Source organism: Trachypithecus francoisi, unplaced genomic scaffold (genome assembly GCF_009764315.1).
Source record: "Trachypithecus francoisi isolate TF-2019V2 unplaced genomic scaffold, Tfra_2.0 Lachesis_group5, whole genome shotgun sequence".
In the NCBI taxonomy this organism is placed as follows: Eukaryota; Metazoa; Chordata; class Mammalia; order Primates; family Cercopithecidae; genus Trachypithecus; species Trachypithecus francoisi.
Window position 1 is genome coordinate 87,946,194 of NW_022681470.1, and position 26,846 is coordinate 87,973,039.

Here is a 26,846-nt window from a genome sequence, read left to right on the forward strand (position 1 = left end):
TAGAGGTTAAATGACCCCATTTGTGGGGTGGTTTATTGTTAAAATTATTAAACATGCTAAAATCACATGGAGTGGCTATTCCACTTTTACTCTGACTCCATAGTGGGGCAAATGGGAACTACAGGAGCCACTTGGTTTGTATGGCCTCTGGGGATGGCTAGACTTGGGGGGTAAGAGGTGAGCAGGTTAGCAAAGCCCCAATAATCCTTCATGTAGTACAGTTTTCCCAGCAGTAATGTGTGGCTTCAGAGATTTCCCCCTTCTTCACTTTTCTTTCCTCCCTATATGTGCCCTACTTCTCATTCCCCTGCCTGTGACCCTGGAACCTCGTCTGCTTCTGCCCGTTATGGTCCTAGACTAGATGATGAGGGAGCCTTTTCCTTGACACCACCATTCCAGTCTCCCTTCCTTGGAACTAATCTACTCAGCATGCACTATTGTGATAAACTGATTGATTTAGGTCTGCCTAGGGGGAAAGGGAGGCTCCAGTCCCCACTGTGGCTTAGATCCTGGGAGGGGAAGTTGGAGTTGGTGCAGAAGGATCTGAAGGGGAAAAAAAATGTGACCTAAAGTGTGAATACCGTAACTAGCAGAACAGTGCATATGTCCCACTCTCAGGCACCCTACTCTGAAGGCCTTCACCTCCTTCCCACATTGTTCTTTGGGGAGACCTCTCAGCCTCAAAGCCTCTTGTTCAACCCTACAGGGCAGGCATAGCTACTGATCAAAAAACCTTATCCCAAGAAGAAATTGTTCCACCCTTAGACAAGTGACTGCTGATTGAAGTCTTCATCTTCTCCGCCTCTCTTGTGCCTCTACTTCTGTGATGGCTTGAGGGGGCCAGATACAAGAATATATAAGAGTTGAACTTGCCTCAAGGAAAGGCTAGAGGGACAAGGGGTAAAGATACATGGGTGTGGAGAAGGGGAGAGAAGGGACCAGGGTGAAGGTGAAGGGCAAGTCTGGCCATTCAAGAGCTGGAATCCTTTTTCCTTTTCTGAAATCGCCGGAACTTGCCCTGAATAGCAAGAGCAGCCTTCTCTGTTTCTGGTGCTGTCAGATCAATGTCAATCTCCTCCTCCTCCTCCGCCTTCTTGACATTGCCAGCTTTTCCTGCAGATAGTTGGGAGACTCATTAATGAGTTAATCTGACCTGCTCCAGACCCTTTCTCCAGGTCCCCAATACAGTGGGTAAGGTCCACCTTGTGCCAGACTCTGGGGTCCCCCAATTTTTGCTAGGCTTATGAATGCCTGATAATTCCCCTAGAAGTCTGAGTCAAGGTACTAAGGCTGGGAATTAGCTATAGTTACTTAGGGGAGCTCTGCTACTCTTGGACCAAACAACAAATGTCTTCTTTCATCACTTACTCATAAATTCAAGTTCCAATGCACACTCACTTTCCTCAGCTTTCCCTCAATTTCTGATGGGGATAATGCTGGGACTTTTGATGAGTTTCTTCTTATCTTGTACCTCTCTCCCCCAACACTCCAGACCCAGTTTCTAAAATCAAGGAGTAAATACTGATAGGTTTACTTCCTACGAAAAAGAGAAGGAAGCCTATAGATATAGTACTATAGTTCTAACCTAGTCCTTTGTGTCACTTATCCACATTATTATTCCTTTCATGTCTGACTTCAGGAAATTCCAGACTCACTCTACTTGTCTTCATGTCTCTGTAGTCACCTGCTCTACAAACTGCCTAGCCCAACCCCACTCACCTTTTTCCTCTGGGCCAGCTGCCTGGTTGGTTGCTGGGGATGTTTTGGTATTAAGCTGGAAAAAATATTAGAATATCAGAATATTAGATATTCATGGAAGTAATTTGAAGGCGCCATCACCACAGATCTCTTACACACTCTCAAGCCCTCCTATCACCAGGTGCATTTCCTTAGTCTTTTGAAGAAGCGAGTCTTGAGATCAGAGACCAGAGGAAAAGTTATCAAAATTCAACAAAGATTTATTGATGCTAGAAAGTGTAGAGGACAAAACAGACAAAGAAATTCTGCCCTCATGGAGCTTACATCCCAGTGTATATAGAGACAAATAAATAAAGCACATAAAATGACTAGTGTGATGATAAGTGCTATGGAGAAAAGGCAGAGAAAGGTGGTAGTAAGTATTGGGGTGGAAATGGAGGAATACAGTTTTAGATAAAGTAGTCAGGAAAAGCCTCTCCGAAAACTAGCATTTGACCAAAGAGCTGAAGGAGCTGAGGAAGTAAGGCTCATAGATATCTGGCAGGAGTTTTCAAGGGCTCTGGGTTGGAAGTGTGACTAGCCTGTTTGAGGAATAGCAGACCAGTGTAGTTGGAATGGAGAGAGGAAAGAGGAAAGATTAATGGGGATGAGAACAGAGTTAACTGGGGGTGGAAGCAGATTATGTAGGGCTTTAGAAGCCTTTTTAAGGAGTTTGACTGTTACTACAAGTGAGATGAGAAGTCACTGGAGACCTCTGATTTGCATAAAAGGGAAATGAGAAAGGAGGCAGAAAAATCTGTTAAGAGGTTATCGCAGAAAACCAAGCAAGAGACGATGGTAGCTTGATTCAACATGGTGGCGATGAAGATGGTAAATGGTTGGATTCTGGGTATATTTTCCAGCTATGACCAATATGGTTTGTTGACTTGAAAAACAGCATTGTGAGAAAGAGATGGACCAAGGACGATTCCAAATTTTTTTGGCCTGATGATCTGAAAAAAATACAGCTGCCATTTCCTGAGATGTAGAAAACAGGGAGAGGAGGTTTTAGGGGGAGAATAAGGAGCTTATTTTTTAACAAATTTGAGATGGCTATTAATTGTCCAAGAGAAGATGCTTTTATTACCAGTTGAATATTCAAGATGAGTTAAAGAGAAGGACCTGGACTACAGATATAAATTAGGGAGCTATTGATATATGGATAGCATTTAAAGCTGCAAGACTGAATGAGATCGCCAAGAAAGTGAGTTCACATAGAGAAGAGGATAAAATCCTGAGGTATCCCAGTGATTAGAATTGTAGAAATTAAGAAAAATCAACAGGATGGAGAAGAAGCCAGATAGGAGAAAAGCCAAGAGATTATAGTAATGTGGAAGCCATGTGAAGAAAATATTTCAGGGAATAGAGAATGACTGTGTCTTATTCTGCAGGTAAGTCAAGTAAGATGAGAACAGGATTGACCATTTGAGTTTTGCTATGGGGAGATCACTGGTGACACTTATAAGAGAATTTTCCATGAAGGAGGGGAGAAAGGGGAGGGAATGATTGTAATGGGCTCAAGAGGGAAAAGGAAGAGAGGAATTGCAGCAGCAAATATAGAAGGAATTCCAAAAATGGGGATGGGTGTATAACTTCTGGCAGATATGAGGTCACAAGAAGATTTTATTTAAAATGACAGAAATTACAGAATGCTTGTGTTCTTATGGAAATGATCCAGTAGACAAGGAAAAACTGTAGGAGAGAAAGAGGATCATTACTGGAATAGGAGAGAGGCGGTGAGATCTAGTGCATCAATAGAGGGCTGGCCTTAAATAAGAGCTAGACTAGGATACCCACAGGAACTGGAGGGAAGGCAGAGTTTACAGGCCCAGGCGAAAGCAGAGGGAACATTTGGAGGGAGACCTAATTGCTTCTGTTTTTTTGAAGTCAAATATGTAACAAGGTCATCATCCAAGAGGAGGAAGGAAGAGGTATTAAAGAAAGGAAGGGAGAAATACTCACCTAGGCAAGTAGGACAGTAAATGGACTAAGGAACAGTGATAGGATTGCTAGAGACGTTAAGGCCCCTCATAAGGCAGGAGGTCATGAATTTGAAGTGAGACTAATCAGCTGATATGTATGCTTTTTTCCAGTTTCCCTGCTCAGATGGAGAGTTAAACGTAATAGTAAGGCCAGGTATAATGTCATAAACCTGTGGTCTCAGCTATTTGGGAGGATCCCTTGAGCCTAGGAGTTCAAGGCCAGCCTGGCAAGACAAAGCAAGACCCTAGCTCTCTAAAAAAATAGTAATTCCCCTTCCTCAAAATTATATTAATAAGGCTACTTCATCTGGACATTCATCAGTCTCAAGGTATGGTTCATCTGGAGACAGAGTCACTCTTGCACTTGGTACCTTTGGAGTCTGTTTATTCACTTCACAATTTTAAGTACTTTATATTTAACAAAATACAAAAACTGGGTGCTTTCATAAATGTTTTCTCATCTAATTCTTGAAACAGCTTAGTGGAGTATTTATTATCATCCCCTCTTTTACAGATGCAAACCTTTGTTGAATGACTGCCAGAGGTAAGCGTTTTGCTTTAAGAAACTGATAGAATCCAATTTATGTTCTGTAGATTATGCTGTTTCCATCTCACTTCAATAAATACTTATCAAGCACTTACTTGTGTTCAGCACTGTTCTATAAACTAAAGAGGTATAAAAGAAGCAAAAGATTCATTCAACAAATATGTCAGTGCCTAATCACATGGCAAGTATTGTTATAGGCTTTGGGCATACAGCAGTGAGCAAAAGAAAGTCCCTGCACTTATTCAACAAATACATCAGTTAGTGACAAATGCCATGAAAGAAAATAAAGCAGAGTAGTCTAGGGAAGTCTCTCTGAAGACTGACATTTGAGTAGAGGCTTTAATGACAATGTAAGAACAAGCTATGTGAATGTGTGGGAAAAGATCCTGTGGGCAGATGAAAGATCAAGTAGAAGGTCCCTGAAGCAAGTTTGTGCCTGTTATGTTCAAGGAAGAGTAAAAAAATCATCACGGGCCAGATGCAGTGGCTCATGCCTGTAATCTCAGCACTTTGGGAGGCCAAGATGGGTGGATTGCTTGAGTCCAGGAGTTCAAGACCAGCCTGGGCAACATAGTGAAACCCAATCTCTATTAAAACTATAGAAATTAACCAAGTTTGGTGGCATGCACTTGTGGTGCCAGCTACTCAGGAGGCTGAGATGGAAGGATCACTTGAGCCTGGAAAGTGGAGGTTGTGGTGAGCTGAGATTGCCCCACTGCACTCCAGCCTAAGCCACAAGAGTGAGGGAATGGGAAGGGGAAGAGGAAAAAGAAAGAGAGATCATCATGGCTGGAGCTATGTAAGGGAGAAAATATAAGAAATGAGGTTAGGTAGATGGCCAGAATATGTGTCTTTGGAACAAGACAAAGAATTTAAATTTTTTTCTGAGCTGATGAAAAGACATTATAGGTTTTGGGGCAGAGGAAAACATGGTCTGTCATGTTTTTAAAGGATAATTCTGACAGATGGGTAGAAAAAAAGACTACTGGCTGGGTGTAGTGGCTCATGCCTATAATCCTAGCACTTTGGGAGGCTGAGATGGGAGGATCACTTGAGCCCAGGAGTTCATGACCAGTCCAGGCAACACAGCGAGACCCCATCTCTATAAAAAGAAAGAAATAGGCCGGCGCGGTGGCTCATGCCTGTAATCCCAGCACTTTGGGAGGCCAAGGCAGGTGGATCATGAGATCAGGAGATGGAGACCATCCTGGTTAACACGGTGAAACCCCGTCTCTACTAAAAATACAAAAAATTAGCCAGGTGTGGTGGCGGGTGCCCGTATTGCCAGCTACTCGGGAGGCTGAGGCAGGAGAATGGTGTGAACCCAGGAGGCGGAGCTTGCAGTGAGTGGAGACCGAGCCACTGCACTCCAGCCTGGGCGACAGAGTGAGACTCCATCTCAAAAAAAAAAGAAAGAGAGAAACAGAGAAACAGAGAGAAAGAGAGAGAGAGAGAGAAAGAAAGAAAGAAAATAGAGGGGCAAGAGAGAAACCAGGGAAAACAATTAAGAGGGTCTCACAGTGGTACAAGCAAGATGATGGGGCCCAGGGGGTGGTAGTGATGGAGATAATAGGAAGTGTTAACACTTGAGACAAGTTTCATAGTAAAAATAAATTGGACCTGCCTGTATATTTTTCAGTACAGAGAGCTCTATCAAAGATCCTTTCTCTAGGCCGGGCACGGTGGCTCAAGCCTGTAATCCCAGCACTTTGGGAGGCTGAGACGGGTGGATCACGAGGTCAGGAGATCGAGACCATCCTGGCTAACACAGTGAAACCCCGTCTCTACTAAAAAAAATACAAAAAACTAGCCGGGCGAGGTGGTGGGTGCCTGTAGTCCCAGCTACTCGGGAGGCTGAGGCAGGAGAATGGTGTAAACCCGGGAGGTGGAGCTTGCAGTGAGCTGAGATCTGGCCACTGCACTCCAGCCTGGGCGACAGAGCGAGACTCCGTCTCAAAAAAAAAAAAAAAAAAAAATCCTTTCTCTAAAGGGTAGCAGAGGAATTGGAAGTTAGTTGGAGATGAATGTTGAGTTATGAGAAGGCTTGGTAAGATGGGGGATTTTAAATGCTGATGGAAGTGATTTAGTAAGGAAGAAAAAAAACTGATGATACAGGAGAGGGGATAATTACCAGAGTGATGTCTTAAATAGGCAAGAGGAAATAGATCTGAGGCATAAGTGGAGGGGTTGCCCTTCGATAGGAATACATACAGTTTATCTACAATATAGGAATGCAGGCATAGAAACAGGAAAGGTGGCAGATGTAGAAATGTATAAAAGTTTTCTTCTGATTGTTTCCATTGTCTTAATGAAACACAAAAGACAGTTGTCAGCTGAGAGTGAAGAAGGCACAGGAAGTATTAAATGTTTGAGGGAAGAGGAGAATGAGTGAAAGGATTATCTAAGAAGGAGAGTGAGTGAGCTGGTGAGATATAGGATGAGGCAGGAGGATCACTTAAGCCCAGGGATCTAAGACCAGCCTAGGCAACACAACTAGACCCTGAAGATGTAGCAGGATTACCAGATAGCACAAAGGGCACACTGGGAGTTAATGGCCATGAATTTAAGGTGAACCCAATCCAGATACTGTTCCTATCCTCCAGGCTAAGTGATTTTAGAGGAGATAAGGACCCAAATAATATTTATTGTTTATTATATATCAAACATTATCCCATTTAATCCTCTGAAATCTCTAAGATGGCACCCTATCTTATAGTTGAGGAAAACAGGCTTAGAAAGATGTTGAGGAACTTGCCCAAGTCAAATCACACAATAGAAAACAGTGAATCTGGCTTTGGAGCGCAGGTAGACCGACTCCATACTCCTAGCCAACAGGCTGTACTGTCTCCATAAGACCAAATATTGTCACATGCTGACACAAATATGCTAATATGTTAACAATTACTGAATCTAAGTGGAAGACATATGGATATGTATTGAACTATTTTTTCTTTCCTTAAGGAATTGCTTTAATTTCCTTTTTTTTTTTTTTTTTTTTTTTTGAGACGGAGTCTTGCTCTGCCACCCAGGCTGGAGTGCAGTGGCCGGATCTCAGCTCACTGCAAGCTCCGCCTCCTGGGTTTACGCCATTCTCCTGCCTCAGCCTCCCGAGTAGCTGGGACTACAGGCGCCCGCCTCGTCGCCCGGCTAGTTTTTTGTATTTTTAAGTAGAGACAGGGTTTCACCGTATTAGCCAGGACGGTCTCGATCTCCTGACCTCGTGATCCGCCCGTCTCGGCCTCCCAAAGTGCTGGGATTACAGGCTTGAGCCACCGCGCCCGGCCTAATTTCCTTTTTTGGAGTTTTCATTGATAGTGTTTAGAGACACCATTGATTTTTATATATTGATCTTGTATCCAACAACTTTGCTGAAATCATTTATTAGCTCTAATTATTTGTTTGTTCAAGATGGGGTCTCACTGTGCTGCCCAGGCTGGTCTCAAATTGGTGGGCTCAAGCAATTCTTCCTCCTCAGCCTCCTAAATAGCTGAGATAATAGGTTCAATGCCACTGCACCTGGCTTGAACTATTCTTTCAATTCTGATAAATGGTTCCAATAAAACATTACGGGGAAAGAAAATAATAATTTAGAAAAAAATTATTTAAAATGCTAATGCAATATTATATTTGACATGGGCAAGTTTTTCAAACTCAGTTATGGTCCAAATTTTGTGTAAGACACATATGTGTGTGTATATATAAATAAAATATATATACACACAGATTTTCCTTTTTTTTTAAGAGATTAGTCTTGCTTTGTCACCCAGGCTGGAGTGCAGCGGCACAATCATGTCTCACTGCAGCCTTCATCTCCCAGGCTCCAGGGATCCTCCCACCTCAGCCTTGCAGGTAGCTGGGACTACAGGCACACCATTACAGCTGGGTAATTTTTGTATTGTTTTGTAGAGACTGGGTCTTGCTATGCTTCCCAGACTGGTTTCAAACTCCTGAACTCAAGCAATCCTCCTGCCTCAATCTCTCAAAGAGCTGGGATTACACGCACAAGCCACCGTGCCAGGCCCATATACATTTTCATTTTAAAATCTGGAAGAACATACATAAAGGTGTTCCTGAAACCCTATGGAATTCCTACTTGTTCCCCTTTGACCAAAAGAAACATTCTATGACAGGAAGGACTGTTCTGAGACTTAGGAGACTGGCCCAGTTGTTACTCTTTCTCTCCCCATAATCCCCCTGTGGTCAAATGTTTTTCTATTCTTAATTTTGCACATAGTCGATAAAATGTCCCAATAGTTACTGAGGTGACACCTTCCACAGGAATATTGTCATCACAAGAGGTTTGTCCACACTATAAAAGTATGACCTGGCCGGGCGCAATGGCTCACGCCTGTAATCCCAGCACTTTGGGAGGCCAAAGCAGGCAGATCCTTTGAGGTCAGGAGTTTGAGACCAGTATGGCCAACATGGCGAAACCCCATCTCTACTAAAAACACAAAATTAGCTGGGCGTGATGGTAGGCAAATGTAATTCCAGCTACCGGGGAGGCTGGGGCAGGAGAATTGCTTGAACCAGGGAGGTGGAGGTTGCAATGAGCTGAGATCACACCACTACACTCCAGCCTGGGTGACAGAGCAAGACTCTGTCTCAAAAAAAAAGTATGACCTAGATGGAGTATGCAGTTAATAGGATAACAGCAACTGTCCAGACAAGAGGGTCATAGGTTAAGAAGCAAGTTCTATAGTCTCATGATCTCTGACTTCAAATCCTATGCTCTCTTTTCCCAGTAAATCTCGGACTCTGATCCATGATTTAGCCATTATCCCTCTGTCTGACTCTAAGCCTATTCTCTTAATCTATCAGATCTTTTCTCTCACCCCAACCCCTCCTCTTTAAAGGAAAATCTGGACTGATTCTAAATATCTTCCCTTAGGTGGCTGTTTCCTCTACATTCCTTCTCGTATCAGCAGACCTTGAGAATAAGCAGGAATGTGTGTCAGGACTAAACCACACAGGCTGCCACCTTCCCTCTGCCCTGCCAGCTGCTTCCCTCCCAAGTCTCTCCTGATATCTCTGGCTCTGGAATGGAGCAGTGGCTCAGCTGCCATCTGGTCCCCCCACCCCCGGAGTTTCTAGCTCCATTTAGGTTACATTTATGAGAGATAATAATCTAAAAGTGGGGGTCTCCACTTGGGAAACCAGAAAAGGATGCTGTAAGGAGAAGAAAACTCCTATTACTCACAATGCCCCTTGAAATTTCCCTTTTATCTTCCACTGAAAGGGCTGCAGGAGCTTTTACCTCCTGACCCTCTTCTCTCTTTCTCTCTAGCCAGTTCTCAAAATAGCCACTCTAGACATTCTTCTGGATCTAGTTGTTTATGATTTGCTGAGGTTAGGGGTTGGGGCAGTTAGATCACAAGTTGTCTGCTCCCACCCTCTATGTGGTGCTCAGTCCTTTATTAGTTCCTGATCTCTGCCTCAACCCTCCTGTTTATCTTCCAGAAATGCAGCAATTTTAGATGAATTAAGGTCCTCTGGTATATGCATCTGCAAGCCATCAGACTAACCATACTTCACATAAACAAAGGAGGCATGGAGGTCCACTCTGAGTGAACCAGAGACCACGTACTCTAGTGTTTCTCACAAAAACTCATACCTCCAGAGGAGTGAGGCCAAACTGCAAGAGCTGTAACAGGTGAGCATTTCTCAGCTCCTCATTCTAGCCAGGTATGGATGACAAACTTCTCAGGTGCTCTTCTACTCCTTTTTTTTTTTTTTGAGACGGAGTTTTGCTCTTGTCACCCAGGCTGGAGTGCCTAGCCTTCTACTCCTTTCGATACTGAGCTTTTCCGACCAGAAATAACAAAGAAATGATTGAGCAAATCCTTCCTTCTCCTTATAGGACCCAACTGGGGGAACTGGAAGAAATCAAGGATTTCAGAATGTCACTTCACTTTACTTTATGAACAATCATATATAATACACTATGTGCCAGCTACTTTTCTAAGCACTTTATAAACACTAACACATTGAATGATTATAACAGCCCTATAAAATAGGTATAATTATTATTTCTATTTCACAGAGACGGAAACTGAAGTCGAGAGGTTATCTTGCCCAAAGCCATAGAACAAACAAGCCACAAAGCTAGGATTTGAACCTGGGCAGTCTGGCTCTAGAATCCATGCTCTTGATCACTATCCTATGCTATCTCTCAACCTCCAATCAAAAGTATGAGCATGTATGTGCATGCATATACAATGCTATCTTCACATATACTCCAAAGGGAACTTGGGGAACAGGGTCCAGTCGTGCCTGCCATTATGGGGCAATTTTACATGTTATTAATATTTGACAACCTGATCCCAGACCATGCGTGTCACTCACATTTCTGCTCTGTTAATTGATCTAATCACTCTGATTCTGGTTTTCATCTTAATGTTTGCTCAGTGGGCCTCCTGACACACAAGACTGACTCCCGGAGGACAGCCACAGTTTACATATGTGTTCTTTACTCACAGAGCCAGAACCCAGTCCTTCAGAGTCTGAGAATTCCATATGAAGGATCATTCTACTGGCTTCTATTTCAAATGCCTCCCTCACTGTCATTCAAGCCTGTTAGTCCAAGTTTCTAGTGAGCTTGGAGCTTGGTTCAGTTCAGCCTCACTGCCCACACAGGACTGAATGGGATTTCTGGGGGTTTTGTTGTTGTTGTTGTTTGAAACAGGTTCTCACTCAAACAATACTCCAGCCTTGGCCTCCTAAAGTGCTGGAATTACAGGTGTGAGGCACCCACACCCTTCCCAGCCAGGATTAAATGTTTCTCATTTCTCAATAGATACCAAACACTAATTAGCAACTGTGAGGTCCATCAACTCATTCTTTTCCTTAATTTATTTTCCCCAGAAGGTTTCAGTTGCTTTCCTTACCTACTTTCCTATATTTCTTTTCTCCTTGCTTCTGAGCCTGATGTGTATCAATGTTCCATTCCATCATCTTGGTGATGCTGCCAGTTCCCCATGAGTACTCTTTTGTTTCCTCTGCAGCTCAAAGTTGCAGATTCTCCCTTCCCATGGGGAAGAAGGAAAAGAAGGAGAGTATTGTTGGCTTAAGGGTCTTTTTTTCTTTAGGCTTTGAGATTGCAGAGAGGAACATGACATAGTAACCTTCTCCCTTTCCCTAATACTTTCCCCAGGAGTACCTACCCTTTTCATTTCCTTCCACTTCCAGGAAAGAGAAACACCACACATTTGCCTATCCACCTCTTCTCAGAGCATTTGCCAGATGATGTCTTGTCCTTCCATCTGAGCTCTAGATCCCATCACCCTTCTCCTCCTCAGGAATCTTGACAATCAGTTCCCTTTACTCTCTTATATATAAAGCTTCCCTCTCTCTTTAAGGACCAAATAAATATATGACTTAGGATGTCAGTTAAAAAAATAAATAAAATAAAAGCCTCCCTCAACCTGAATTTCTTTTCCAACTACCATTAGAGAGGAAAGAAGCAGGTCTAGGACAATAGGAATTGTCAATATTGAGGAATAACTTTTTTTTTTTTTTGAGACAGAGTTTCACTTTTGTTGCTCAGGCTGGAGTGCAATGGCGCGATCTCGGCTCACTGCAACCTCCACCTCCAGGGTTCAAGCAATTCTCCTGCCTCAGCCTCCCGAGTAGCTGGGATTACAGGTGCCTGCCACCACACCTGGCTAATTTTTGTATTTTTAGTAGAGACAGGGTTTCACCATGTTGGCCAGGCTAGTCTTGAACTCCTGACCTCGTGATCCACCCACCTCGGCTTCCCAAAGTGCTGGGATTACAGGCGTGAGCCACTGTGCCCAGCCCAGGAATACCAATGTTAAAAGTTTAGGGAAATGCTTTAGAAAAGAAAAAAGAAATCAGGATCTAGAAAAATTTGCTTAAAAAAAAAAAAAAAGGTTAGGGATTACCCTGATGTGATCACTACACGTTATATGTATCAAAACATCACTCACTATATACCCCTATGAATATGTACAATTAGGCAGGGCACGGTGGCTCACGCCTGTAACCCCATCATTTTGGGAAGCTGAGGAGGGCGGGTCACTTGAGGCCAAGAGTTCGAGACCAGCCTGAGCAACATAGACTTTGTCTCTACTAAAAAAAGAAAAAAAAAAAAGTTAGCCAAGTGTGGTGGCATGCACCTGTAGTCCCAGCTACCCGGGAGGCTAAGGTAGGAAAAGTAGAAGGATCAATCACTAGAACCCAGAGATTAAGGCTGCAGTGACCTATGATCACGCCACTGCACTCCAGCCTGGGTGACAGAGTGAGAGCTTCTCTCAAAAAAGAAAAAAGAAAAAAAGAAGATCAGGCACAGTGGCTCACGCTTGTCATCCCAGCACTTTGGGAGACTGAGGCAGGCTGATCACAAGGTCAGGCATTGGAGACCAGCCAGGTCAACAAGATGAAACCCAGTCTCTACTAAAAACACAAAAATTAGCTGGGTGCGGTGGCATGTGCCTGTAGTCTCAGCTACTCAGGAAGCTGAGGCGGGAGAATTGCTTGAACCCTGGAGGCGGAGGTTGCAATGAGCCAAGATTGTGCCACTACACTCCAGCCTGGAGACAGAGCAAGACTCTGTCTCAGGGGGCGGGGGAAAATAAAAGAAACAAACTACGGACTAGAAGAAAATGTTTGCAAATGAAATATCTGATAAATGGCTTGCATCCAGAACAAGTTTTGAGAGAACTTCTAAATCTCTATAATTAAAAACACAGATTTTTTAAATGGATATAATATTTGAACAGACATTTCACCAAAGAAGATACATGAATGACAAGCACATGAAAAGATATATAACATCATCATCAAGTGGGAAATGGAAATTAAAACCACAATGAGATATCACCACATATCTATTAAAAATTTTCTGTTTAGTGGCGATACCATGTAGAGGCAAAGATATAGAGCAACTGGAACTCTCATACGTTGTTGGTGGGAATGCAAGATGGTATAGTTACTTTGGCAATTTCTTAAGCATACATTTACCATACCACCCACCAATCCTATTCCTATTTATCCAAGAGAAATTAAAACTTATGTTCACACATACATTTGTAAATTAATATTTATAGCAACTCTACTTGTAATTGCCAAAAACTGGAAACAACCTGAATTCAATGACTGCTGAGGTCCACTTTCCATCTGTAGATGGCCGTCTTTTGCTATATCCTCACATGGTAGAAGAGGAGAGGGATCTCTTTGGGGTCTCTCTTCTTTTTTTTTTTTTTGAGACAGAGTCTCGCCGTATCACTGGAGTGCAGTGGCGCGATCTCAGCTCACTGAGACCTCCACCTCCTGGGTTCAAGCAATTCTCCTGCCTCAGCTGCCCAAGTAGCAGGGACTACAGGCACATGCCACCACGCCCAGCTAATTTTTTTGTATTTTTAGTAGAGACGGGGTTTCACCATGTTGGCCAGGATGGTCTCAATCTTTTGACCTTGTGATCTGCCTGCCTCAGCCTCCCAATGTGCTGAAATTACAGGCATGAGCCACTGCACCTAGCCTGAGGTCGCTCTCTTTTTCTTTTTTTTTTTTTTTTTGAGCCTGGGGTCTCTTTTATAAGGGTACTAATCCCATTTATGAGGGCTCTGTCCCCATGACCTAATCACCTCCCAAAGGCCTCACCTAGTATCATCACCTTGGGGGTTAGGATTTCAATATATGGATTTTGGGGGTACATAAACATTCAGACCATTGCACACCCTAACACAGTTGGCTCTGACATGAGCAACTGTAACAACCCAAGTGGTTACTGATGCTCTTGGGATAAAAGATGAAGTTCTTTTTAATTTTTATTTTATTATTATTTATTTTTTGAGACAGAGTCTCTCTCTGTTGCCCAGGCTGGAGTGCAGTGGCATGATCTCAGCTTACTGCAGCCTCTGCCTCCTGAGTTCAAGCAATTCTCCTGCCTCAGCCTCCCGAGTAGCCGGGATTACAGGACGTGCCACCATGCCCGGCTAATTTTTGTATTTTTAGATGGGGTTTCACATGTTGGCCAGGTTGGTCTTGAACTTCTGACTTCAGGTGATCTGCCCACCTCGGCCTCCCAAAATGCTAGGATTACAGGTGTAAGCCACTGCGCCCAGTCCTTTATTACTATTTTTTTGAGACAGGGTCTTACTCTTGCCCAGGCTGGGATGCAATGGTACAATCTCAGCTCACTGCAGCCTTGGCCTCTTGGGCTCAAGCAATCCTCGCACCCCAGCTTCCTGAGTAGCTGGGACCACAGGCACACACCACTACACTCGGCTAATATTTGTATTTTTTGTAGAGATGGGTTTTTGCCATGTTGCCCAGGCTGGTCTCAAACTCCTGGGCTCAGGCAGTACTCCTGCCTCAGCTTCCCAAAGTGCTGGGATTACAGGTGTAAGCCACCACACTCAGCCCCAAATCCTTAATACGGCCTAAAAGGCTCTACATTACTTAGCCTCTGATTACCTCAATGACCTCATCTTTGGAACATACTATGTTCCTTCCTACCTCAGGACCTTGGCATATGGTTCTCTTATGCCTGCCTCCTTTTTGTGTCATTAATTCCTATTGATCCTTTTTGATCCTTTACACATGATTTACATTAAGTATTTTTTAAATAAATGAAGGGGGCTCTCTGTTTTATTTGCAACGTCATCTAAGTTCCTGAAATCAAATTTGCTTTTAGACAGTTGAGGGCCTCCATTCTGTAGGCAGTTCAGAAGTTATAGAAAAGGGATTCAGAAGCCAGGTCACTGCTTTCCTTCACTTTAACATATGTGCCTGAAAAGGAGCTGAGACTGAAGGAAAGACCCTCTCATGAAGTATATTTCATATTACCTGTACCTGTAGTACAGGTAATATGTCTTACCTCCCCTTCCCTACCCTCAGCACCCTGCTAGATTTTATTTCCTTTGAAGCACAATCCATGTTTTCCATTTGTTTGTGTCTAGCCTACAATAACTACAACCTGTGTCTTGTGATAGTAGGTACTTAATGGATATTTATGTGAATTAAAATTTGCTTAGGCCTTATCATCACATAGAGGATGAGGATAAATGAAAAAAAATAAAATAAAATTCTGTTAGGCTTCAAATTCCTGGGAGCAGCAATGTGGCACACAAGTCAGACAGATCTGGATTCATACCCTGGATCTGCATTGACTATATGTTCAAATCTCAGCTCTGTCATTCCTAGCTGTGTGACATTGGGTAAATTGCTTAGCTTTGCTGTGCTCTGATCTCTCATCTGCAGGAGAGAGGTAATATCTATCTTGAAACATAAAAGGGCAGGGCACAGTGGCTCACACCTGAAATCCCAGCACTTTGGGAGCCCAAGGCGGGTGGCTCATTTGAGGCTAGGAGTTTCAGACCAGCCTGACCAACATGGTGAAACCCTGTCTATACTAAAAATACAAAATTAGCCAGGGATGTTGGTGCATACCTGTAATCCCAGCTATTTGGGAGGCTGACGCAGGAGAATCGCTTGAACCCAGGAGGTAGAGGTTGCAGTGAGCTGAGATCATGCCATTGCACTCCTGGCAACAAGAGTGAGACTCCATCTCCAAAAAAAAAAAAAAGGGTAAGAGGAACCAGAGAAAATGTATGTAAAATACCTAGCACATATTGCAATAAATAGTTATTATTCCAAAGTAATATACCCTGGGGTTGAATATAAGAATAGGTTTAGGTCAAGATGCTGAAGTATTTATTGCAGGGTTAAAATACTAGTGTCAGAGAGTGGAGTTGCCACAGAGTAGTTCTTCTCAAAGTGGAACTGAAAGAGGAAGAGAATACCTGGGATTGCTCGAAGGGCCCTGGAGGCTTATTCTGCTACTGTAGGAGTTTCATAAATGCTCTTTTTTTTTTTTTCCTCTAAACAAGCCCTAGAAATCAGTCTCCCTGTCTTCCCAATGTCTGCCCCCAAAAGTGCTGAGAATGGCTCTAAACCTCTGGGAACCCTGAGACATCTCTTTTTTTAAGTTATACACCACAAGGAGAAGGAGATTAGCACTCAGGAGTAAACAAACTATATCTCCTTGATTGAGTCCTTTCGTCCACTTTTGTGTCATGAAGATGATTGTGTAAGTCTATTCCCTGCCTCACCAGATAGTACTGTTGGCCAGGTGCGGTGGCTCACACCTGTACTTCCAGCACTTTGGGAGGCCAAGGCAGGGGGATCACCTGAGGTCAGGAGCTTGAGACCAGCCTGGCCAACATGGTGAAACCCTGTGTCTACTAAAAATACAAAAATTAGCCGGGCATGGTGGCGATCACCTGTAATCCCAGTTACTCAGGAGGCTGAGGTGGGAGAATTGCTTCAACCTGGGAGGCAGAGGTCACGGTGAGCCAATATCGCGCCACTGCACTCCACTCCAGCCTGGGCGACAGAGCCAGACTCTGTCTAAAAAAATAAAAACAAAACAAAAACAAAAACGAAACATAGTATTGTGGTAGCAAGCACCTAGACAGTCAAAACGGTAGCAACTTTGGTGCTGTTTTCCCGCTACCACTACTGGGGAACAGATGCCCTATAACTCCAGGCCCAATCTTCCCTGCTCCCTTCTTGGGCTGTGTTTCCTCCTTCCTTTGTGGCTTTCATCTTTAATAGTGTTGCCACAGCAACCATTGTCACCAGAAAAGGGAAGATAGTGTCGTCCCTTCTGCTCCAAGCAGTGAGTTAGAACCCTGGAAAGGATACTACTCAGATTTCCCCATATTCCTCAGCCCACTGGGCTCTTTAAAGAGAGATCATGGGCTGTTAACAGCAGCAACAAATAGGAACAAGAATCACCTCATCATACCTAGACTACTTATACCTGTATTTGCATGACATAGTTTGGATGCTGTGTAAATAAAAACACATTATAAACACATTTTGGTACTTACTGCCAGAATTACTTAGTTTAGATGAATACGCACAGAAACTCAGAATCCTGTCCTACAGTCCAAGGCAGAAAACCTAAAAAGGGACTGAATCCTAAAACTCCTAAATACTAGCCTTTAAAAATCCCTTTCCTTGCCTTTGTATTAACATAAATCCTAGGCTTCCTAAGCTCCCTGCTAGAGGTGCAGGAAGTGAAGGGGGACAGGAGTTAGTGGGTCTGCCTCCAAGTGGTGACAAAGAGGCTTTGCACCCTCCCACTCCACTCCTGGGACCCTTTATCCCTTCTGACATAGTCTCCTCCAATGTTAAATGAAGGTAACGCTAAAAAACCTTATAGAGGCTTCTGGGATCCTCTAGTGCCCCTAGAAGACCCTAGACTGCTGTTTTTGCAGCACTGTTGGAACTGTTTCAATTCTTTCAGTGCAGCAACCAGCTGCAGTCCTTAAACAGCTTCAGAAAGACTTGTTCAAGGTCACCCTCAAGAAAACAGAAAAAGAACTAGGAATCCTTACTCCAGGTTCTACATACACACATTCCTCTCTTAATATATAGACTATTTCCCAATACCCTATATCTCAGATGCATCCTAAGACAGAATTAGAACGTAAACAGCCTCCCAAGCCGCGTTGTCTGATCCTCGCCTCTTAGCCACCCCACCCCTGTTTCCTGGAATAGAAGTACCCCCAACTGGAGTCAGATGCAGAATTCCTTGGCCATGCCAGCTTATGATAAGCAGTGAGTCAACAGCCCCAGCCTGTTCCCCCCAGCATGGGCTGCCACATTTTAATGAGTGGTTATTTGTGGTGCTCTGCACACAACTTAGAGCTGTGCCTTCACCCCACACTGGGGTATAGGGAATGGGGGAGAGAGAGTAGTGCCAAAGCATCATTTATTACTATAATCTTCAATGTGCATCCCACCCATGGTTAGCGTCCCAAAATAAACGTATTAATCCCCCCTGCAGCCTACAAAGCAAACACTTAGCTGGAGGGCTTTGTGTGGGAGGGAGGCAGCACCAAAGACAACAGAATGGTAAATGGCACCCCTTTTCCCTGGGTGGGGTACTGGGCATGCCTTCAGGAATAAGCCTAGAGGGAAATAGAAATCAGGCTTCAGTGAGGACACTGTGACAAGGTCTAGATTTCTGGGTACTTGTTTATGGGCATCTTTCTGGGATGCAGATCTTTTAGAAAAGTGGTTTTGAGGCCAGGCACGGTGGCTGACACCTGTAATCCCAGCACTTTGGGAGGCCAAGGCAGGTGGATCACCTGAGGTCAGGAGTTTGAGACCAGCCTGGCCAACATGATAAAACCCCATCTCTACTAAAAATACAAAAAAAAATTAGCCAGAAGTGGTGTCAGGCACCTGTAATCCCAGCTACTTGGGAGGCTGAGACAGGAAAATCACTTGAACCTGGGAGGTGAGGTTGCAGTGAGCCGAGATCATGCCACTGCACTCCAGCCTGGGCAACAAGAGCGAAACTCTGTCTCAAAAAAAAAAAAAAAAAAAGAAATATGGTTTTGGATCTGCTCTGATTTAGCTTACTTTTGTAACTAAAATAATTCCAGCTGAGTCAAGCCATTTTCAGCAGCAGGTCTGGAGTATGGATTTAGAAAATCATGCACTCAGGATGCTTGAATCCCAGTAAGATTTCATCACTTACCTTGCCAGCCTAATGCATTCTTCTCATTCTTCTTTCCCCACTTTCTTGGCCTTCCCCCCCCGCCCCAAGACAGGGCTGTGCTCTGTTGCCTAAGCTGGAGTGCAGTGGCACGATCATGGCTAACTGCAGCTTTGACCTCCTGGACTCAAGCAATCCTCCCACCTCAGCCTCCCAAGCTGGGACTACAGATGCACACTACCATATCTGGCTAATTTTTCATTTTTTGTAAAGACAGAGTCTTGCTATGTTGCCCAGGCTAGTCTCAAACTCCTGGGCTGAAGCAATCCTCCCACCTCAGCCTTCCAAAGTGTTGGGATAATAGGTATGAGCCATCACATCTGGCCTCACCATTCTCTTTCCAAAGCCTTTGAACTCCCAACTTGGAAGTCAAACGGCCAAACGAAAGAGGACTGAATATCCAGAGGCTGTTTGGTCATCAGGTGCACCAATTTTATTTAGACACCTGCTTTTCTGCAATTATGGGAATCAATGATGAACATCGAAATTAAGAACTCATGAAAAGAGGGCCTTCAGGCTCCCTACTTCCTTCACTCCTATCAGCTTACCTACTCCACCCCACTTTCTGCACCCACTTTTAAGGTGACTAGGCATCCTGCATAAGGATGGATAGTACCTGCCCTGGCTAGTATTCTACCAGAATGTACCCTGTTGATAAAATATTACCTAATGTTGGTCTCTTGTCTCTCTCCTCTTGCTCAGCATTATTAGATCACACTGCTTATATTTCTTTTTTGTGTGTGTGAGAGACAGGGTCTCACTCTATTGCCCAGGCTGGAGGGTAGTGGTGCCATCACGGCTCATTGCAGCCTTGACCTCCCAGGCTCAAGAGATCCTCCCACTTCAGCCTCTCACGTAACTGGGATCACAGGCATGCGCCACCATGCCCAGCTAATTTTTTAATTTCTAGTAGAGATGGGGTTTTGCCATGTTGCCCAGGCTGGCCTCAAACTCCTGAGCTCAAACAGTCCTCCTGCCTCAGCCTCCCAAAGTGCTGGGATTACAGGTGTGAACCACCACACTCAGCCACATTGCTTATATTTCTTTTTTTTTAGATGGAGTCTTGCTCTGTGACAGGCTGGAGTGCAGTGGTGCTATCTCGGCTCACTGCAAATTCCTCCTCCCAGGTTCAAGCAATTCTCCTGGTTCAGCCTCCCGAGTAGCTGGGATTACAGGAGGCTGCCACCACACCTGGCTAATTTTTGTAGTTTTAGTAGAGACGGGGTTTCACCATGTTGGCCAGGCTGGTCTTGAACTCCTGACCTCATTATCCACCCACCTCAGCCTCCCAAAGTGCTGGGATTACAGGCGTGAGCCACTGCACCCAGCCTATATTTCTTACAGAAAGTACTTGAGGTTAGGCATGGTGGCTCATGTCTGTAATCCCAGCACTTTGGGAGGTCGAGACAGGTGGATCACTTGAGGCCAGGAGTTTGAGACTAGTCTGGTCAACATAGTGAAACCTCGTCTCTACTAAAAAAAAAAATACAAAAATTACCCGGGCCTGGTGGTACACGCCTGTAATCCCAGCTACTCGGGAGCTGAGGCAGGAGAATTGCTTGAAGCCAGGAGGTGGAGATTGCAGTGAGCCAAAATGGTGCCACTGCACTCCAACCTGGGTGACAGAGTGAGATTCCATCTCAAAATAAAAAAAAAAAAAGGAAAGAAAGTATTGAGGCCAAGCATGGTAGCTCATGCCTGTAATTTCAGCACTTTGGGAGGCTGAGATGGGTGAATTGCTTGAGCTCAGGAGTTTGAGACCAGCAAGGGCAACGTGGTGAAACCTGTCTCTACAAAAAATACCAAAAAAATTAACTAGGCATGATGACATGTACCTGTGGTCCCAGCTACAAGGGATGCTGAGGTGGGAAGATTGCTTAAGCCCAGGAGCTCGAAGTTGCAGTGAGCCATGATTGTGCCACTGTACTCCAGCCTGGGTGGGTGACAGAGACACTGTCTTAAAAAAAAAAGAAAAGTGGCCGGGCGTGGTGGCTCAAGCCTGTAATCCCAGCACTTTGGGAGGCCGAGACGGGCGGATCACGAGGTCAGGAGATCAAGACCATCCTGGCTAACATGGTGAAACCCCGTCTCTACTAAAAATACAAAAACTAACTGGGCGAGGTGGCGGGCGCCTGTAGTCCCAGCTACTCGGGAGGCTGAGGCAGGAGAATGGCGTAAACCCGGGAGCGGAGCTTGCAGTGAGCTGAGATCCGGCCACTGCACTCCAGTACGGGCGACAGAGCGAGACTCCGCCTCAAAAAATAAAATAAAATAAAATAAATAAAAACTACAAAAAACTAGCCGGGCGAGGTGGCAGCGTCTGTAGTCCCAGCTACCCGGGAGGCTGAGGCAGGAGAATGGCGTGAACCCGGGAGGCGGAGCTTGCAGTGAGCTGAGATCCGGCCACAGCACTCCAGCTTGGGTGACAGAGCGAGACTCCGTCTCAAAAAAAAAAAAAAAGAAAAGAAAAGTACTTGAAATATATTAAGAGATTGCATGCTAATTAAATAATTCTATGGCCAGGTGCGGTGGCTCACCCCTGCAATCCCAGCACTTTGGGAGGCTGAGGTGGGCCGATCACCTGAGATCAGGAGTTCGAGACCAGTCTGGCCAACATAGTGAAACCCCATCTCTACTAAAAATACAAAAAATTAGCCGGACGTGGTGGCGCGTGCCTGTAATCCCAGCTACTTGGGAGGCTAGGCAGGAGAATCGCGTGAACCCCGGAGGCAGAGGTTGCAGTGAGCCAAGATCACACCATTGCACTCCAGCCAGCCCTGGCAACAGTGCAAGACTCCAACTCAAAAAAAAAAAAAATCTGTATTTACTGAGGTAAAATGTTAAAAGAGTCCTATGGAATGTTCTTTTGGAATGAGAAGTCAGAAGTACTGTGCCCTAGTCTTGGTTCTAGTACAGTGTAAACTTAGGTAAGTTTTGGGCCCCAGTTTTCTCACCTGTAAAATGAGAATACTGGACCGGATGATCTTTAGTGTTCCTTAACAAATCTAAAATCGCATCACTAAAATGTTTTGATATTTTGTTTGAGGTTTTCTTGGTGAAAGATATATTTTCCTATTTTGAAGAACTTTTTGCAGAACTAAGTTTATTTTTCTCTATGATGAAATAGACTCGTGAAAGACAATTTAGAAACATAGAAAAGTAAAAAGAAAATAGAGGGAGGCATTCATAGAACCACCACCTTGAAGAGACAGCTATTCATCTTTCTTCATCCTCTCTGCCTGCAACTCTATCTCCACCACTTCCATCAGTTAGGAGCCTCCATAGGCAGAGGTGAAAGACGCATCAAGTTTGTGTATTTAGACTTCAGCCATATTACTTATGGCTGCCTGACCCTATAAAGATGACATTCTAAGAGCTAACAAATCACAGCTGTAGTTGAGAGAAGGAATCATCCACATTTCCAGGTTACAGGATGACAGTCATCCACTTCTATTAGTTAGAGGCTCCTGCCTAAGCAGCTAAAACCAGCAACATAAATGGGAGACTAAGAAAGGGATGAGCAAGTTCTCATTTTCCTCACTCCAAAGCAGATGTTTCCAGAGGTAGAAGGCATTTCTTTTCTTTTTTTCTTTTCTTTTCTTTTTTTTTTTTTTTTTTTGAGAAGGAGTCTCGCTCTGTCGCCCAGGCTGGAGTGCAGTGGCGCGATCTCTGCTCACTGCAAGCTCTGCCTCCCGGGTTCACGCCATTCTCCTGCCTCAGCCTCCCGAGTAGCTGGGACTACAGGCGCCCACCACCACGTCAGGCTAATTTTTTGTATTTTTTTAGTAGAGACGGGGTTTCACCTTGTTAGCCAGGATGGTCTCCATCTCCTGACCTCGTGATCCACCCACCTCGGCCTCCCAAAGTGCTGGGATTACAGCCGTGAGCCATCACGCCCAGCCGGTAGAAGGCATTTCAATAGCAGTAAGTGACTAGATTTTCTATTTTGTATATCCAATATAACCATAATAAAAGCAACATACCAATGAGAGAGATAAACTTGGATCTCCTCCAAGTCCACACCAGGTTCCCTAACAACTGGTTCACAGGAGACATAACAGAATAGTATCATTCTGACTGAACTTCCCTTGTTAGGAAGGTGGCAGATGCAGACACATGTGCACAGGAAAGAGAGTGTGGATCTCCAAAGTGTGATATCCCATTCTCATTAGGTGAGAAGAGAGCAAGCAGGATAATGAAGGAGCATCAGGTTTAAGCTGTCCCCTAAATGAAATTTCTAGTTGATCTGTCCCTTGCCCCAGTCCCTGACAGCCAAAACACAGGACAGACACCATGAAGACTGTCACTAGTGGTCCATGACTCCCATTTCAGCAGAATGACTGCTGAACCAAGGGATTCCCCCAGCTAGGCTCCTCGCAGATGAGAAATGCAACAGGATTACAAAAGAACCTGCAATTCTGCTTTAAGCAGCCAGCTACACTGTATGAAAAAGGATTACAGGAAAGAGCCCTCAGGAATTGAACACATCTCCCATTCCCATCTGTCACTGAAACTAGGGAAAAGTTATTAAACCACAGGAGATAGAGTGTGATCCACAGCAATCAAGTCCTGCCTGCAGCTGTGAATGCAGACAAATTGGAGATGAGTCCCTGCAGCTCCTTCGTGCATGAACGCGCACACACATACTCACAGGGAAATGCTCTACTGCAGTAATGAGCGACAGCAAAGAGCCACAAAGGCAAGGCAGAGTCAGAGATCCTCCCCAGCAGCCCCACCAGAACCCCTGCACTGTTGGTTGTTCTAGGTCTGGAGACTCCTCCCTGGTTTTGTTCTTCAGTTGAATTAGGAGTCTCTTAAGACATCCCAAATCGCCTCATTTCATGCAGTTTCTCTGTAGCAAGAAAATAAGCAGTTGGGGGAGGTGAAACTTACGTAAGATTCAAGGTACACAGGGCTTTCCTGGGCCGGGCTCTTCCACCTGAAAAAGGAGCCCCATGGGGCTGGGCTGAGAGAAATGAAGCAGATTGGAGTCTCCCTAGAGCTCTGGGCAACACTTTCATCTTTTACCATAGCTTTTACAAGAGGAAGAAAACAGGCTGGGTCTCAGCTCCTAGAGAAGCAGAGACCCCTTTGTGACCTGATTCAGAGACAGCTGCTTCTGGATTTTATAAGTACTCATCCCTGAGACCAGGCTCAGCTCCATATTAGGAGACAGCTTCTATGACTAAATTGCTAGTTAAAACCAGTTCGCTCTGATAGCCTAGGAGGCTGGGCATACTTGGGTACACTGACAGTCTCCATCCGTGGATCCTTCTCTCATCATTCTACTGAGCCCCTGATGAAGGCTAACCAAATGCAGCTGCTGAGTCAGGAGGGCTCAGACTTGACTTTCCCCTCAAACACCAAATTGTTTCCTTTGCCACAAAACAGGCTTCTCATTCCACCAAATACCACCCTAAATGCCAGCCCCTGTAGTGTGTCCTACAAAGGGACTGTGCACTTTCCCCAGAAAAAACAAGCTAACCGCAATTCCTCACGTTGGCACAGCCTTCAGATCACAAACTCCCAGGGGATGGCTTGGATTACGACTTTCAGATTTAGAAATGCATGATATAAATAATGAATTGATGGGTGCTGACGAGTTGATGGGTACAGCACACCAACATGGCACAAGTATACATATGTAACAAACCTGCATGTTATGCACATGTACCCTAGAACTTAAAGTATAATTTAAAAAAAAAATGCTCGGGGTGGGAGGAGTAGTATGAACCCTAGACCTCAGTGAAAAGAGGGCAAAGAAAACCTCTCTTCCCACATTAGAGCTGAAAGAGGAGGTTGATGCGTTTTTTTCTTTTCTTTCTGAAAGACTGCCATCGTCAGAGTTACAACCAGCTGAGGGACTGGAAACCACTTTGGTTCATCTGCAGCCCCCAGACTAGCTGAATTTTCCAGGATAAAATTAGTGAACATGGCAACCAAGACAACACAGCAGTTGGCACTAATTAGCTCCCTGGGTGACAACTTTCGGTAGGAGTCAGTAGAGATCTTCATTTTTACTGTCTAAACTGGAACCCAGGCTCCAGGGTCCTATTCCTTCAGTAATCTAATGTCTTTGGGAAATCTTCTGTTAAATTTCTGTAATATTCTAATGGGGGAGGAAAAAACCAGTAAGATAATAGCTAATATAGATTGAGTGCCAGGTCCCGTTTGAAGTATTTGGCATATATTATCTCATTTAACTATTACAACCAATATTATCCCCATTTTACAGATAAAAAATGAAACAAAGGTTTTGTACTTTGCCTAAGGCTACATCACAGGTAAGTAGCAGACCTACACACATATCTGACATATAGCAGGGGAGTTAGATTTAACACAACGATGTGGGTACTAGGAAAGAGGTTGCAGAGGGCAAGCTTGTGATGCCAGTAACCAGACTGACTTCACTTGGGAAGGCTGATCCTTGTTTCTGGAGATGAGACTGTGCCTACAAATAGACAATAGGAGACGTCTTTCCAACGTCTCTGCTTTGACCACCTACTCCCCCACCCCATGAACAGTGTTCTTTGAAAACAGTAAATCAGTTAATGGACTGGGTCTGGGCACGATGAACACCACAGAGCCTGCCAGAAGACCTAGCTGGTAACAAGCACTGCAGAGGGAGGTCTATTCTTGAAGGGGAAATTTCCCCAGGAGCTGGCAGGGGCTTCTAAATACCGGAAAAGATCCCTCCAACGTTCCTGACTGAATGAGTGGAGGGCAGGATGCCACCTTTCTAAAAGGGGCATAGTGGCCCTCCCCGGGGGCCAGGGATGGAGTTCCTGTTAGATGCTACGTAAGGAATGTGAGTGCCTTACATCCCTAGAAGAGAGAGGACAGAAGCGAAGTGAGGGGGTAAGGGGAGCCAGACAGATGCAGGGGGCAGTATCCCAAGGGGATGACGCGAGCTCAGCATCCCCACTTCCCAACTCTACAGCCGATTCCAGTTACCCCCAAAAGCACCGTTCACAGTAGGGAGACTGAAAGCACCCCGTCTTCCAATCGTTTCCCAGCGCCCCGAGGTGGGAGCTTTCCTAGGAGGGCAGTGGGGCGCCCCTGGAGGGTTCTTCGCGGCCACGGTCTGCCTCACTCTCCCTCGCCTCCCTGGCATCCCAAGCCTCAGCCCCCTCCCCGCGGCAGCTCTGCCGAGACCCCCGGGGGCGCGCCGCTCACCTCGCTCATCTCCGCAGCTGGACAGGGCGCGCCAGGCGCCGCACGCACAGGTGAGGCGAGGGGCCCTCCGGGCTCCGCGGGCGACAGCTGAGAGTTGCCGGGCTCTGCGGCAGGGGTTACGGCTGACCAGGAGAGGCGAGTTAGTGCGGAGAGCCGCTGCTCTGGTGCTGGCACCCGGGATTCTCCGTCGCCCGGCTCCGGCCACGCGACCCTCTTCGACCCGTCCTGTCAGAGCCTCTCCGCGCGCCGCCTCCGGCCTCATCTTTTATACTCAGCTCGGTACCCGCCTCCAGCCCGACCAATAGAAGCTCCTCCTACCGTAGCATGACAGCCTCTTGCATCCAATGCTGGCAGGTTTAGAGGTCTGCTGCATTTCCAAACTAGGGTAAGACAGAGAGCGGGAAGGAGGGGGAGACCATCGGGGATGCGCGGATGGAAAATGAACTAGGGGGAGCAAAAAAAGAGAGAAAGGAAGATCTACACGAAGAAAGCAAGGAGGGGAGTGGAATGGAAGGAGTGTGTGAATCTGAGAAAGAGAAGAGCTGGAAGGAAATTAAGAGGGTACACCAAAAGCAGGAAACAGTGAATGAAAGGGGTAAAGGCAAGAGATGGTGCAGATTAAGATTTTGTAGTAGGATAGCACCCTGGACTAGAGAACAGCACAAGAGAGGGAGGAAGGCTAGGGCAAGAGAGAGAGAGAGACAGAATGAGAGAGAGAGAGACTGGAGCAAATGGACAGTGTTCTTCTGCAAAGAACAGAGAAATTGTGAAGTGCCTGTTTGATATGGAAGATCATAGATCTTAGGAGTTGGAAGACATTTTAGTATTCATCAAATCCTACTGTGTCCGGAGTTAGTTCCTTCCGGTA

General features: G+C 45.1%; 1 protein-coding gene across 2 annotated transcripts; it reads right to left on the bottom strand.

The window, feature by feature from the left end:
• PCP4L1 (Purkinje cell protein 4 like 1) lies at positions 1–26,240 on the bottom strand. Of its 2 annotated transcripts, XM_033196934.1 has the most exons (4): positions 25,979–26,240; positions 23,696–23,741; positions 1,720–1,774; positions 1–1,113 (listed from the first exon to the last, which is right to left on the bottom strand). In XM_033196934.1, exons 1-4 carry the CDS (start codon positions 26,238–26,240, stop codon positions 1,057–1,059), a joined length of 420 nt encoding a protein of 139 aa, XP_033052825.1. In that variant the 3' UTR covers positions 1–1,056. The 2 variants fall into 2 exon arrangements, with proteins under 2 accessions (XP_033052825.1, XP_033052826.1); XM_033196935.1 differs by lacking the exon at positions 23,696–23,741 and having other exon boundaries at positions 25,979–26,236.
• Between the last annotated feature and the right edge of the window lie 606 nt (positions 26,241–26,846).

What these genes read in the sequence shown, in the direction of transcription:
- PCP4L1 (XM_033196934.1), bottom strand. Translation starts at nt 26,240, where the DNA reads ATGAGGCCGGAGGCGGCGCGCGGAGAGGCTCTGACAGGACGGGTCGAA. An exon ending in CAGCTGCGGAGATGAGCGAG is followed by an intron (nt 23,742 to 25,978) that starts GTGAGCGGCGCG and finishes CTCCTTTTTCAG; the next exon opens with GTGGAAGAGCCCGGCCCAGG. An exon ending in AGCTGGCCCAGAGGAAAAAG is followed by an intron (nt 1,114 to 1,719) that starts GTGAGTGGGGTT and finishes AACTATCTGCAG; the next exon opens with GAAAAGCTGGCAATGTCAAG.